Source organism: Quercus lobata, chromosome 8 (genome assembly GCF_001633185.2).
Source record: "Quercus lobata isolate SW786 chromosome 8, ValleyOak3.0 Primary Assembly, whole genome shotgun sequence".
NCBI classification, from domain to species: Eukaryota; Viridiplantae; Streptophyta; class Magnoliopsida; order Fagales; family Fagaceae; genus Quercus; species Quercus lobata.
Window position 1 is genome coordinate 3,363,621 of NC_044911.1, and position 16,287 is coordinate 3,379,907.

Here is a 16,287-nt window from a genome sequence, read left to right on the forward strand (position 1 = left end):
ATGAAGATTGTGATGAAATTGGGTGTTTGCCTAGTCAAATGCATTGTTGTTAGTAAGGTTGCCTATGTCATAGGTTGTCTTCCTTCCACAAAATGAACTTGCCAGTGGCTCCATATGTGTGTGGTATAGATATATGCTGGTTGTATGTCTGAACTGTACATTGTGCAATTTATTTTCAGTTTTTTGTAGAAGCTGGTGAAACTTACTACATGTAGCTACAATGGTATGATATATGTCAGTTCCTAAATCCACTTGTATGTTTCCTATATGATCAGACTTCTGTTATATACTCTAGGTCTCTAACTTCAAATTATTGACTCGGACCAAAATGCATTACAATTATTGCACCAACTATACAACCTGTGAATAAGAATATTGTTTTTTCATTGTGTTGTTGTAAACTGCTCTAGACAGTATATTGTGTGCATGATTTTCTACACATGGTAGCTGGTTACTCTTCAATTTTTGTTCTCTGCTTCCAACTTCATTTTGGTTCTGTTTTTGTGTGAGCTGATCGTGTTTGCACTACTGACCATCGATTAGTTATGGGTCCGAAGAGGACTAAGAGGGGAAAATGCAAAGCTGCATCCGAACCTGAAGTGGTGTTTGATCAAGTAAGGTTCCTCACGCCAGAAAATGAGCAAACCTTTGAAACCTTGATTAAGCGTAGGCGTATTTGGGGAGAAAGGCAAATCAATTTACAGGAACTGCATCCTTTTGTTCGTGAGAATCTACAGTCTAGGCATTGGCTATCCCTATGTACAAACATACAACCCCCTCCAGCTGACTTGATTAGAGAATTCTACTCGAATCTATCGGTGCATGAGGATCTTGGTGGTCACAAGGTGACATCGTCCATACGTGGTGTACCGTTTACAATAACTAGGGAGCACGTATCTAAAGCCCTTGATGTACCTATAATTTGTACACCTACTTATCCAAACTCTATGTCTCCTCGTATTGATGATGTTATGGATGTTCTTTGTGGACAATCAAACAATCGGGATTCTGGCCGAAGTATTAGCTCAAGTGAGTTGACTGAGCTTAATTATATCTTCTTTAGGATAGCTTGTCACAACATTTTCCCTATCTCTCATATCCATACAATCCCTGTAGACAGGTGTATCTTGCTTTACGCCCTTGTCACCAATAGTTCCATTTGTTTTCCTTCCCTTTTCATCGAAACCATTGTCAAGGTGCGTAGGAGCAAGTATAAGAGGCATGCTTTGTTTTTCCCAGTTCTCATCCATAGGGTCCTCAAATATTTAGGATTAAAGAACTTTCCTTCCCACGAGTTGGTTCACATCCAAGCCCCTATAGGAGCCAAATTTCTGAAACAGCGAACTGCCCAAAAGAAGGTAGTCGACCTCAGTGTTGGTCCATCCAACAGACCACGAGTACCGTCTACTACTGGAGATGTTCAAGATGAGGACATGCATGGGGATCCCACATCTGTTGTTGCCGAGGATGGTGATGTTGACACTGTTGATGCAGCACATACATGCCCTCTTCCTCCCTCTCTTCATGCTATGATGGAGACCATTATGACGACTCAGGCAGCCCATGGTCAGCTTCTACATGGTCTTCTTGCCGAGGTTGGAGCTATGCGAGCGGACTTAGCTCACTATACACGTCCTGTTCCACCTTCTACACCATCTGACTCTTGATGATTCCCATTGGGTATTGTACCCAAGGGGGGGACGATTTTCAGTTCGTGGTTGCTATAACATATTTGGAGAATTGTATGACAGTTCTATATTTTTTTATTTTAGTGGCAATTTGAAGAACATGGTATCCGTTGAAAGTAATTTCATATATTAATATGATGATTAGTTTCATGCCCATCGTTACTATCATTAGTATTATTGAAATGGATGTAATGGTCTAAGAATTTTTTATGTTATTATGTGATTCTATATAATATCAAGTAGATCCAAGTCTGTGTGTAAATAACATTTATTTCATAATTCTGTACGACGCTCACGTGTTTTTAGATTATAGTAATTATTAATACAAATCGAAGGTTTTGTGAAAGCACAATTCGTTTACAGGTTTTGATATTAACGATGAACCACCTAGGAGATTTTCCTTGGAACAATGGCTGAAGCTATATCTTGACTTCAGGCAACTATTTTTATTGGAGGTTTTGCTGAGCTTACATGTATTTTCCACTAATTGGATATTTTTGTCGATCTTAAATCAGCAATTATATTATTATGAATTTGATCCTCGCCTGGACTATTCCTCATGCATCATATTTTCATTACAAAATTTATTGATGAAACCTTGCAGTGCAGACTCGTCGAAAAAGATAAAAGCGACACTTGGCATGACCTCATTCACTCTAGCATTAGGTCTAACGGATTTTTTTTAATCAAATATGAGGAATCCAAACCTGAAGTGATGGCCCCTTACATAATATATTAGATAACAGTGAGCTGAAGATAATAAATATCGTGAAGTTTAAGTATGTTGTGAAGGACCAAACACGATTAAACAGATATAACAGTGACCTCAAGCCACTAACATCAAAGTTCTAAGAGCAAAATGGTGCTTTCAAGCTGTAAATTATTATGGCACGCGTTTGTTTGAGAGCTTAGTTTCAGGGTTGAACATGGTTTTACCTATGTGCAATCTCTTCTAACCAACAGTCACGAATTATGGGAAGAGCTTTTTGACTACCATCCTTGAAAATGACCAACGATAATAAACACCCTGATGTTTAAGATTTTGTAAAGGTAAAGTCCACAATTAAACAGATATAACCAGGAGCTCAAGCCACCACCAACATCTACGGTATAATAGATGTGGTATTCAGACCAAATTGGGCCTCGCTTCAAACCGACAAGTCTTTGACCATGATGTTTGATCGAATAGTGGAGTAAGTAGGTATTCCCTCAAATGCAGTCTCACATCAATTGGCTACGATTACAAGAGAAATTTCAGTGTTTCAGCCTATGGCGCTACGTAATTTGTAAGAGTGATGGTTCTGAGACCAAAGTGATGCTTTTAACCTGTAAATGTTTAATGACCAAAGATAATGAACACCGTCATATTTACACACCATGATGTTTACAGACATTCAAAATGACCAAATCACAGAAAACACTGTGATCTTCATAATTTATTTTGTGAAAGACCAAACATAATTAATAAATTAATATTGCGAACTTGCTGGTGAAAGACAAAACACAATTAATATAGCGAAGTTTGAAGGTGACCAAGTTCCAACTCTAAACACACATCACCAGCCTGCTTCTGTAGCACCAACTGTAGTCATATCAAACTCCTTCAATCGCAGCACATGCGCCAACAGACGCTGCTGCTTAGTCAAGTCATGTTCGGTGCTCTACACGATGTGGATACCCAGGTCAACACTGTTTCACACCCACACTCACGTGAATACAGAATTGTGAAATTGGATGCACAGATGTCTCATTTACATCTACTGTTGCAACTACTGCCCACCTTTGATGTGACATTAGGAACATTTAAAATCCTGTTCATATAGCGTTTTTCCGGAAGGGTTTGACATGACAAGCCCTAATAAGTGAAACTGTAATGCCTGGACCGTGAAATCAGGTTATAAATGCACCAGTGATATAATGTTAACTTTCTACCCCGCTAACTTCGTAGATTGATTAAGCTATGAGTCGCAATGCCTCAACATCAAATCGTACAATGCGAAACAAGTTTGGACCTACTTCAACAAATGCATTATCACAAGTTCCAACAGATCAACAACTACATACATACACAGACCACTATGGAGGAAAATGGGTTGGAAAGAAGAGAGATTTCGTTAATATGCCAATATACACGTATGAGAGTCTTGGAAGCGTCGGACACATCATGGTCGGCAAACCTACAAAACTAAGTACAGATACCACCGCAATAGAGTTCACTATAGCAGAACCACCATGGTCAACCCTATACGAGAAGAGGTGTGAGTTAGAGGTGTATTGTCGATGGCACGGGTTACGAGTTCCTAAGGCACGCTCTGCCGAGTTACCTAGAGATGAACCTGCCAACATACTTGCTCGTCTTGAACAAGAGAACAATCAAATGCAAAGGCGACTAGATCGTTTTCACGCAATCCAAAAAGCTAGGAAGCATCTAAAGGGGAAGGCGCAAGAGCGAGCCATGAAGTCTATTAATGAAATTACTGCGTTAGATGATGAAACAGATATTTCAGACTTCTCAGATTCAAGCAATGATGATTTCCAAAAATTTCTACCTACGAACATTAGACGTTGTTGTTAATGTCTACACATTATGGGAAATCTGTGATGTTATTGTTAATGTGTGACAAATGATGATTATGTATGTTCAACTTTTGCAACTCTAAAGATTAACTGTTTATTACTTTTGGCTAAGTTTATGTGAAATCACTTTCTCATTTTTTTCATACGTGTTCTTTGTTGCTACATTCAAGTAATGTGGGTTATGGACGAACAATGTCCTTTGCTTTGTAATGTAGGGAAAACCTTAGGAAGTGAAATGCCTCCAAATTATATTTATTGCACATTACTTGTAGGAAAATTTAATAGATTCAATACATACAGACTGATCCAAACCACATAGACCAACCGCGCATATGATTCAATAATACGAATAATTCTTTTATATGAGTTGTTTGAGTCACGATATAATATGCACGTATCTGTGTATCTTAGTTGTAATAGTGTCCTACTTTATATAGATACATTACATAAAGACTTGTCCAAACCAGACTAACCACTCACTCACTGAAAATCCATATGGCTCACCCAACACACTCTCACAACGATATTTGGTTTGCTTAAAAATAGGGTAAAGGCCTAAAAGCCTGATCAGCCTTTCAAATGTTTCATTCAAGTTATTGGTTCGTTGTAGCATTGCTTGGAAGCTCCCTAATATTGCAATTGTGATGATCGGAAGCCATTGATGTAAAACTTGGAAGCATAGTTTTCTTCATGTAATTTTACATTGATGTTGAGAAAATGTAACTACATTTTCTACCTGCAAAGACTCCCTGAAAAGTTTGTACGGAAACAGGGGGATAAAACTCTCTACTGTTGCTACACTCACTGCTCGTAATACTAGCATTTCGCAAGTGAGGTTGGAAAAGGCTAACACAGCTCGGCACTGTTCGGCGAAGTCATGTTCGCAGTTCTGCATGTGCTGCTCAACAACTCGACACTATTGAACCCTGTCCAGTCATATCATCCATGCTCACGTAAATAAACAGATATGCAACATTTTGCAATGCACTATTTTCAAGGATGCAGAGGACCCTTTAAAAGTGTAAGCAAATTTTTGGGGGTAAGCTGTCCATCATTGCTACACTTGATTGATGTAGTTCTGCATGTGATACTCAACATCTCGAAACTATTGAACCCTGACCACACGTACCCATCCCCACTCACGTGAATACATATATGTGCAACCCTTTGCAATGCACCGTTTTCGAAGAGGTAGAGCATCCCTGAATTGGCTATGCATCAATTTTGGGTGTGAGCTGTCCACCATTGGTACACAGATGTTGTTCGTAGTGCTACATGTGCTGCTTAACAGTTTCGCACTGTTCAACCCTGTCCAATCAATACACAGATATGCCTTCTTTTGCAATGCACCGTTTTCAAGGATGCAGAGCATGGCTGAAAAGTTCATGATACATTGAACACAGCTCAGTATTGTCTCAACAAGTCATGTCAGATGAAGCACAGGAATTCTGAATAGTTTTGAACAAGACATACCAAACTGGTCAGAGAAAAGTCTTAAAACCACATCCATCAGAAATAAACCATAGTAGTGATCAAAGTCCCTAATTAAATATAAGCATAAACATCACTAGTTTAAATTTTAAACAAGTTATCCTTGTCCAAACTCTGACGGTCAACCAAGTGAAATATTGAGACACTAATCACAACAGGAGTCCTTTCGATCACCTCATTGGCAGTGACATCTCCTTTTTTCTAAATTATTGTCTTTCGAAAATGCAACCCAGCCTTCCCTGAATCTCATTGCTTAATATGTTTTGATGGAGGGTAATAGCACAAGACATTGATGTGTGACAAATTGCTTCCCAATAATATACTTGCTTCCCATATATGTTTCCAAGCCATATTTAAGAGAACATCATAATCACATTATGTATAAAGGCTCACCATATTATGTGGCCACGAGATACCCATGAAAGAAGGATTTTTAGGCTTCAATTTTTTGGCTGCTTGGATTGCTCTCTCTCTCTTCCTCTGGACATAATCGGTAATTTTTTAAGAACAAACTTTTCTCTGACTTCATGTTTTATGGGTTTGTACATTAAGGAAGAAATGTTTGTATCATCTTCATCTAAGTTTTTGATATTTTTACCTCATGATCTTCCAATTTACAATTCTTCCTACGTGGATATTGAATCTCAATGGCAGTCTTATCAAATATAACAATATGGAAGCTTGAATTTCCTTCATATCTGAAGACTAAAAAATAACCATAACAGATAGAATGGTATTCAGCGAAATCCTGCCAACCATTACAAAACCTAATGTTGTTATCAGCTTTCTTCAATCATACTTGCCAAATTCCACCATAGGGAGCAATGACTGTAGCTACGGTGGATAGCTCAGTATTGTTGAACCCTGACCAGAAGTACCCATCCACACTCACGTCAATACACATAGCAACGCAGAAAATTTTGTGCATCAATTTCGAGTGTTATTGGTCCTATTGCTACATTGATGTTCGTAGTGCTGCTCAATAGCTTTGCACTGTTGAACCCTATCCAGTCATATCACCTAAACGCACGTCAATACACAGCTATGCATCCTTTTGCAATGCAGCATTTTTAAATGATGTACCTATAGCATTCCTGAGAAGTTTATGATACATTTAACATGGGCTCAACATTGTCTCGTCAAATCATGTCAGATGAAGCACATCAATGTTGAATAGTCTTCACGTGAATAAATACGCAACCTCTTTTGCAGTACATATCACCAGCCCGCTACTGTAGCACAAGCTATAGCCATATGAAACAACTACCTCAACGAATCACATGCACCAACAGACACCACTGAACAATATACTGTCAACTCATATAATCTTTATTCACGTGAATACTTATAGTCACATCCACCTGAATACTTGCCCTTGCAAAACCCCTATATAAAGTCCCATTTACATCTACCCTTGCAAAACATCTACACATACCGAAGTCCCATTTACATACATCTACCCTTGCAAAACTTCTACACATACCGATCTAAACTCACATTTTCCAATGTCAATGCGTAATTGGATGCTACCTCGTTTTCCAAATAACTATAGAACGCAAAGAGATTCTGACGAGAGGGAATACTATGCCGGATTGCAACAGGAGTGGGACTTTCGCGTGAACGAGTCCAACGCTCTGCACAATGATCTCCTACAAATCGGAGCGCCTCTTGTCGAGCGTAGCTCGCTCACACTGCCACGACAAAACATGCACCAATATGAGCGTGCAGTGACGAAAATAAAAAAAGAGAACAATCTTATGATACTTCGTAGGTCCAGGTATCATATGATACAATTGGCGGAGGAGCAAGCCGTTGCAACAAACAGGCAACTCACTCCGGCAGAACGTAACAATGTCCTCAACTACGAGGACTACCTATCAGAATGAATGCCACTGTGTGTGTTATGTCTATGGTTAAGTTAATAATGTTAGTGTAAGTTATTTTATGTTTTCTGTGTTATGTCGTACGTGCTTATTGAAAAACATCATGTGTGAGAATATTTGACTTTTATGACTTATGTGAGAATAATCTACATTACGAATAATGTGCATGCTTCTCATAATCAATAATAAGGTTTACATAGTACAAATGCAACCATACATATAACACCTAGTTAAGCAAAATAGTTCTCCAACAAAATCTAATTACACCACGACACGACACGATTACTCTTCATCTGACATCTCCACGTCTGACTGATAAATGGGATCAGCAAGAAGTGATTGCATGAACTGTGCATGCTCATACCACCCTTCCTGCACTGACTCTCGAATCTCGACTTGGGTCCGATATCGATTAAGACGTATCTTCATTCGATTATTTTCTTCTCTTATGCGGTTCAATGCTTTACGAAGTTCGTCGATGCTGTCTCTGGGCATTTGTGATGCGAGTCGCCGAGGCACTGGCAACTTCAAACCAACCAACTCATCATAAAACATTTGTTGTTCACGAAATAACCAAGCCCACTCCTGTCTTATGGTATTGTGAACGTAAGCACTATTTCGCAAATTCGGATTTATTGGATAGCTGAACTCATCTTCCAATACCCAACAACGACCCATAGCAGTGAACACATCATGAGGCCTATAGAGTTGTGGGTTGCCAGAACCAGACATTGACACTGAATACAATAACACCAAATGATCAAGTTACCAGTGTGTATCAACTGTTGCTAAATAATGTAATCCTGCATAGAATGGTACACAGCAAAGACATTCATAAAATTGTGTACTATTGCATGCTAAAAATGAAATACTAACACTAACACCAACATTTGACCATAAACAATAGACATTGTTGGTGATGTCTACACATTGTCTTCAACACTAAATGTTGTTGTAAATGTCCGACCAATGATGATTATGTGCAATACAAAATGTTGCTATAGTAAAGAAATTATTTCATTCTCTTCTCACCAACGTTTACTACAACAAATAACCAAAATCACACCAATGTCCTTACTTCACATTCATTCAACCCAAAAAATCAAAATTTAGTACAATATCAAATGAAAATAACATTGCCCTAAAATTGTGATGTGAATTTTTTACCTGAGGTGATACAAATTTCAATTGAGTTTGAAGAAAGCCGCTGTTGATCCGTGGAGGAGTTCCAACTCAATTCAGCAGAAAGCGTCCTCAGCTGAGCAGAGAGCAAGGCACACTGAGTGGGAGAAGGTGTGCAGAAATTATAAGAGAATAACTCGACTTTACGGATATTAATTATACTTTATAACTCGATATTTCATAAATCGAGTTACATTGAAACACTCCACCTGACACAAAGACAGTACGAAATCAGGGTTTATAACAGTATAACTAACTCGATTGTTTAAAAATCGAGTTACGTAGAGATTCAAAAAAAACAAATGCCAGCAGTGCTGGAAAAAACTGTATATAACTCGATTATCGGAGTATCGAGTATTTCATATAACTCGATTTCCGAATTATCGAGTTACAAAAGAGGGGCATTTCCCTATTTAGTTTCAGAATGAGGGCACAAAGATGTTTAATTTCCGAAAAAAGGGCATTTGCCCATTTTGGCCCTGTTGTGAGTATTAAATAATGTATTTGACAGTTTTAAGCTCCTGACTAAAGGGTGTTGAATTCAGTTCATTTGGTTTGTCATCTGAACATAGAACAGATTTTGGATCCAACCATATAAGTTCTAAGTGTAATCCTTCGGCCGTAAGTTACAAAGAGGGATGATAGGATATTACTTTTCCTACAAATGACATCAATTACATTCATTATCATATCAGTTTGTTAGTATTTTTTTTAGTAAATTGAACATTTTCCAAGTTACATACTACTCATGTCTTTGTTATGATTTATGGGTGTTTTAGACCTTATGTGGGATATAATATACTTCTTCCTCTTACATAATAGTATAATTGAAGTTATTGGTGAGGTTTACACTCCATGTGAGGGGAGTAATATTTGCTAAATATCATTTTTTTTTAAAAAAAAAATTTATGGGTTTTCAAGTGATATTTCATATCTGAGTAGACAAAAGGTGGCATATCAACTATCATACCTTTTAGATTGATGATTATTCTTAATTGGAAGAGTGATTAGTGATATGATTGAAGTAAATAAAATTGAGAATACAATTGTTAGGAAGAAAAAAAGCCTTTAAACATAAATAAGAAATATTAATGGGTATTCTCAATTGGAAAAGTGATAAGTGACATGCTTGAAGTAAAAAAGATTGAGAATATAATTGGTAGGAAGAATTTTTTTTTTTAAATTTGCAAAAAAATATATTCTTAATAATATATTTAAATTGGAAATTTTTTTGAAGGTTTTTAGGAATTTAATATTTTCTTTAATTGCAAATTGGAAACACTATTTTAAGTGTTAATACCTTCTCAAAAAAAAAAAAAAGTGTTAATATTGTGTTTTCAGAACACGATTTCACTTTGGAATACAGTGTTTTGAGTTTAAAATGAGTGTTTGTAAAAAAGTTATAAGAAGTTGTGATTGCAAAACAAAGTTTTAGGTTTTAAAAATACTTTTTTAAGCTTCCAAAGCACCTAACCAAATGGACCCAATATGACCTTAAATAATGTTTTGAAAACACAATTTGAAATGTCAAAATCATGTTAATGTTATGTTTACAACATTTTCACAAAAAATTCTAAGTGATAAGTTATTATTGATTGTCATGAGTAGACAAAAAAGTAATTTAAGTTATGAATTCAAATTAGAACCAATTACAACTTGCCACCTATGATTTGTTGTAAAAATATTTTGAAAGCAACACTTCTCTTAAAAATAATATTATTTTTTGAAAATTTTCCAAGTGAAAATATGGAAGTAGTAATAAAAGAATTTGAGATTTAAAAAAGAAAAAGAAAAAAGATAGCGAATAAGAACGACGTCGTTGGTTTGGAGTATTCATAACCAATATAACTGTTTTTCTTCTCTTGTTTAGTGCTATTTTTTTTTTTCCTGAGTTATCAGAGCGAGTGAGAAAAAGAAACTCAAAACAAAACTGAGTCATGGGCGGCGAGTCGAGATACGAGATCGCGCAGAACGCGTACATGAAGATCGTCCTCCACGCCCTAAAGCACAAATCCTCCGCCGTCAACGCCGTCCTCCTCGGCCGCGTTTCGCCGACGAACGACGTCGTGGAGATCACCGACTCCGTCCCTCTCTTCCACTCCCACCTCGGCCTCCTCCCTCAGCTCGAGATCTCTCTCATCCTCGTAACTCCCCTCTCTCTCTCTCTCTCTCTAGGGTTTTTGCGGTTTTGTAATTCAATCTCAATTGCTCGATTTGAATAAATTTTGTAATTCGTTTTGGTAATTTAGCTGTTTAAACCTAAAATCTGAAATTCAAATCCTATCTTTTCAATTTTTTTTGTTTGTTTGATAACTACAATTTTGGTCATTGTACATTTGTCAAAGATTCAATTTTGTCAATTTTTTTTTCTTTTCAAAATTGAGGTTCCTCAACTATTAATTGTGTTAATTTCGCTGTTTCGAGTTAAATTTGTGATTAGAAGTTGAATTGATTTTGAAAGTTGAGGATGGATTCAATACAGTTAATAGTTGAGAGACGAAACTTAGGTGTTTGTGGAACAAAAAAAATGGTTGAGAGATGGAATTTGAAACTATCCCTATTGTGTTCGAGGACTAAAAGTGTAGTTTCGGTATTTTTTTTAGTTTAGGGATAATTTTTTTTCTTGTAATTATGGCTGTATGTGTTTTTGTATGAATGTATGTATTTAGATATCTATGTTTGTAAATTTGTATAGACTCAGTTTGTTATGTGAAACATTTCGTCACTCTTTAGAATATTCGTCAAGTTTAACAGAAAATAAGTCAAAAAATATTGACTTTGTTGTTAAATTTGATGGAAATCTTAATGACAAGGGGCAAAGTGCTTATTACATATGATTGAGAGAATACATTGCCACTGAACCATAGTTTAGGGGAGGAAAGATTAATTTTTTGGGTTAAAGCAAAACGAGCCTTGAATAATTTGTTTCATAATAGTAAGAATGATATGGGAACTGTTAAATGTGAACGGAATAGGGGGCTTGGTTTTTTGAGTGCTTGCTTTTTGGTTGGGTTTCAGATAGAGGAGCATTATGCTGCGAAAGGCGTGAACATTGTGGGCTATTTTCATGCGAATGAGAGGTTTGATGATTATGAGCTTAGTGGGGTGGCCAAGAATGTCGGTGATCACATCTATCGATACTTTCCCCAAGCTGCCATTCTGTTGGTACGTGTTTGTATTATAGGCAGGTGTTAGAAAGAAAATTGTGCTTGGGTTTTAGTGCAGGGTTTTGAGTTTTGTACTGCCTATTGTTTTATTTCTTTGCAGTTGGATAACAGAAAGCTTGAAGCTTTACCTAAGGGGAAGGACCGGAGCCCTGTAATGCAGGTCAGTGTTCTTGTTCTTGACATTTGTAAAGTTGTCAATTTGCTTTATTTTGATTATGTAATGGTATTTAATGAAAGGCAAGTAGGTTTTTAGTGTATCGTGCTTGGTTGGCTTATATATTTTCCCAGTGTCACAAGGTTCTTTGAATTATTTGTCTACATCTAATTATAGAAAAACTTAACACTCAAATTTATTAAACTAACTCTAATTTTTATACCTATTTAGATGTAGTCTGTTTTAGTTTTTTTATTAGGAAGCAAGTGGGTAAGGTTGTGATATTTATGCTGAATTTGAAAATATGGTGGGAATATAGCCTGTAATGTTGGAGCATTGCAGCTGGAGTAGGCTATAAAGGAGTGATGTTCTTGAATTGGGGATTGGAGATAAGTGTCTACACTATAAAATTGATTTCAACAAATGAGAAAGATGTGGTAGCAAATTAATCATTTTGACTGAGAGTTTTGACGTCCACTTTTTAATGTTAGATTGTACATGGAACAGTGGTGTATGAACTTTTAGAAGAGAGAAGCTAAAGGTTGAAGGATAAACCATATTAAAGAACATGATGATAATTCTTGTGTCATTGTAATTTCTCATAGCTGTTCAATATTTACCCCTCTTCTACGTATCCATTTTGCTTATTAGTCCTTGATGTGGTTATATAACTTACTCTCTTTCTCTTATATGTTTGTAAGTTTATCTTGTCCTAGATCCTCTTTTATATTATTTTCCTTGTAAATCAGCTTTACACGAGGGATTCATCTAAGAACTGGAAGCTGGCTGGAGGGGAGGGAAGCAGCCAGTTGACCATTAGGGAGCCATCAGCAAATGCAGTACTATTGGATCATATTTCAACTGAAAAATGGCAGGATGTTGTAGATTTTGACGACCACCTTGATGACATTAGCAAGTAAGTGCCATACTCTTTGTTCTCTCTTTTCCCACCAACTTTTGTTGTTGTGGTTAGCTGCTATTGATTGAAACCAAAATCTACAATTTACTTTTATTTGCAGGGATTGGCTGAATCCTGAGCTCTTCAAGTAATCTTGTCCTTTGTTCCAGCTTTTCAGCAACCAGTTTGTGTTGCAGTGTTGATGTTTATGCCTAACTCAGTCTCTTATGCTGGATTTTGGATGAAAACGATAAATTGATTAGATATTTAGGTGACAAAACCAAAGAGATCAGAGATTTTGGTTGAGACTAAATTGATCAGAGAATTTGGTTGATCATGTGCCTATGACTGTTTTACTTTTTGAGATAGTTTCTTGGTTTATTTATCAATTGAAAATGTATTCTCTCCTGTTAAATTTTAAGTTGCTTGGAGAACCTATGTGGTTTCTTAATTAGAAAATTTCAGCTCAAATTTATGATTACAGAGTTGGAATGACAAGTCATAGTTTCTCAAATAGTTTGCTTTCTCTATCAGCTCTTCACATGGCATCTTTGTCTTTATATCACTGGCCAAGGCAGGTTTGAGAGAGCTCATTAATGGGATTGCTGCGCCATCTTGTTGCTGGATTTACAATCTTATATATTCACGATCCTTGAATGGTACGCTACTAAACTTCACAAAGAAATAATTTCGTTTCTCATGAACGGTACATTACATAAATCCAGTGAAACAAATAAACTACAACTAACTAGTACTAAGATAACATTGCAACTCTTACTTTCTCAATATACTATAATACTATTTCCTCTACCCATATTTTTAGATACTAAGGGAAAATCATTTAATGCATTATCAGTTTCCAAAACTATCTTCAATGATTTTGAGTTTTGACATTCAAAAAAAAAGTAAGGGGTAAGTTAATAAATTTATTAACGTTTTAAAGCAGGGTACATTTTGGAACTTCACAAATAGAATGGAAAAGTTTTATGAGTGGGACATCTCTTCAAATTTATATTTTTAAAACTACGAAACAAAATTTGACTCCTTCAAGAAAAAGAGAAAAAAAAAAAAAAGTGACGGGAGGAAAATAACTTATCAATTAACTATCTTATTTTCATCCTTATCTAAGCCTCTCAAGCATTGGCCTTTCAAACGAAACTGGTTTGCCTTATTTATTTATTTATTATATATTTATTTAAATTTAATGAACCATATTCAAATAACCGTTGGTGAATTTAAAAAACCGTTAATCAACAAAGACAAAAAAAATGCTTTGCTCTTTATCCACACTCCACCTTTTCCCTCACTCAAAATCAAACTCGAACTCACCTACTTCACAAAACCCTCACAATCTTATCCAAAACTTCAGCACCCCATTTGAGCTCAAACAACTCCATGCTCACCCCATAAAAACCAACACTCCTCTCTCAACTCTCCCTCTCACTAAGCTCGCCCTCCTCACCACTCTCACTCTTGATTTTCCTCATGCCTAATGCATCTTCGAACACCTCGATAAGCCCGAGATTGTTCTCTGGAATTCCGGTTTGAAGGCCCTCACAGAAGGGCAGTCCCCCTTTGATGCAAACTGCTTTTCTATAAGTTGAGGGAATACGACATTGTTCCTGGATTATTTTACTTGTTCTTTCGTTCTTAAAGCGTATGCAGCTTTATCGGGTGCTTTGAATGGCAGGATTGTTCATGGGCACATGGAGAAACTTGGGTTTCGATGGAATTTATTTTTACAGAACATGATTGTTCATTTGTATGCGTCATGTGGCACGATGGGTGATGCACAGTTGTCGTTTGATAAAATGTCTCAGAGATCGTAACGTGGAATATAATGATAAGTTGGTGCAGAGTGGGGATGTTGATGGGGCTTTTGAGTTTTTTTCGTTGATGCTTGAGAGAAATGTGAGGTCGTGGATGGTGATGATTGCAGGTTATGTACAATGTGGGAAGCCTAAGGAGGCTATTCATTTGTTTATGGAGATGGAGGAGGCGCGTTTGAGGTCAAATGAGGTGACAGTAGTGGCTGTTCGTTCAGCTTGTGCTGATTTGGGTGATTTGGATTCAGGCAGGAGGGTTTCATGAGTATTCAAACTGTTGTGGATTTAGGATAAATGTTTTTGTTTCTAGCACTTTGATTGATATGATGTCAAATGTGGATGCTTGAAGGATGCTCGTAGAGTTTTTGATGAGATGGAAGAACGGACAATTGTATCAGGGTCAGCCATGACTGCAGGGCTTGCAATGCATGGGCAAGCAAAGGAAGCTTTGAGATTATTTTCTAAGATGGTTCAGATAGGCATGAAACCGAATGATGTATCCTTTATTGGACTTTTGCATGCTTGTAGTCAGTTGGGAATGATAGACAAGGAGTGCGAATTTTTCAACAGCATGACTAGAAATTATGGAATTATTCCCAGAATTGAGCATTATGGTTGCATGGTTGATCTATTCAGTCGGGCAGGCCTTCTCCAAGAGGCATATGAGTTTATTATGAACATACCTAGCTATCAAACCAGTGGGGTTGTGTGGGGAGCTTTGCTTGTTTGAAGTAGAGTTCACAATGTGAAGGTCATATTTTTATGTATTAGCATATCCAAGTGAAAATGCACTTTACATGTATTTTAGTCTTGGTTTTTAAGTATATTAAAAAATAACAAGTGGTATGAATTGAAGACACAAAGACTCCTCAAGAAAAATTGCGAGAATAGGACTTTGATACCTCTCGATACCTGTCGATCTATTGCAAATAAATGAATCTTGAAACTTGGCCCAACACCTTGCGATCTATCAAGCTACAGGAAAACTAAACAGGTTTTTATATTTCAGCTCACAATCACTTAGTATGTCTTGGACTTCATGTACTAGGGTTCTAGAACATATAAAAGGGATATTTTATGGCCACTATTACTTACACACAGAGACACACGCATACTTGGAGTTGTTGCGGCATTCTGTGTGCCTAGGGTTTTGTACCAAACTACTACCGGTTCATCAAAATGTGATTTGAATAACATTGAAAAAGCTAAAATAATCAAGCGGTTGATGTGGTGTTAGTCATGAATAGGAGATTCGTGCAAGTGAGAAGTCTTTTGCAAAAAGTAGTCCAACTGGTAGCTAGAGTTGTGCTTTCTTATAGATCTATATATTTTAGTGTAGACAGATACTTTGAAATAAGGCAAGATTCCTTATATTTGTAACATTTATTCTTGTTAGTGGATTCTTTGAGAGTAGTGACCCG

At 36.7% G+C, this 16,287-nt stretch overlaps 1 protein-coding gene and 1 pseudogene across 1 annotated transcript; both read left to right on the forward strand.

The window, feature by feature from the left end:
* Positions 1-10,684: 10,684 nt before the first annotated feature.
* On the forward strand, positions 10,685-13,538 carry LOC115958017 (ER membrane protein complex subunit 8/9 homolog). Its single transcript, XM_031076379.1, has 5 exons — positions 10,685-10,965; positions 11,840-11,986; positions 12,089-12,148; positions 12,892-13,058; positions 13,162-13,538. The coding sequence occupies exons 1-5, from the start codon at positions 10,759-10,761 to the stop codon at positions 13,190-13,192; spliced, it is 612 nt and encodes a 203-aa protein (XP_030932239.1). The 5' UTR covers positions 10,685-10,758; the 3' UTR covers positions 13,193-13,538.
* Positions 13,539-14,283: 745 nt separating this feature from the next.
* Positions 14,284-16,223, forward strand: LOC115958016 (annotated as a pseudogene).
* Positions 16,224-16,287: the final 64 nt, after the last annotated feature.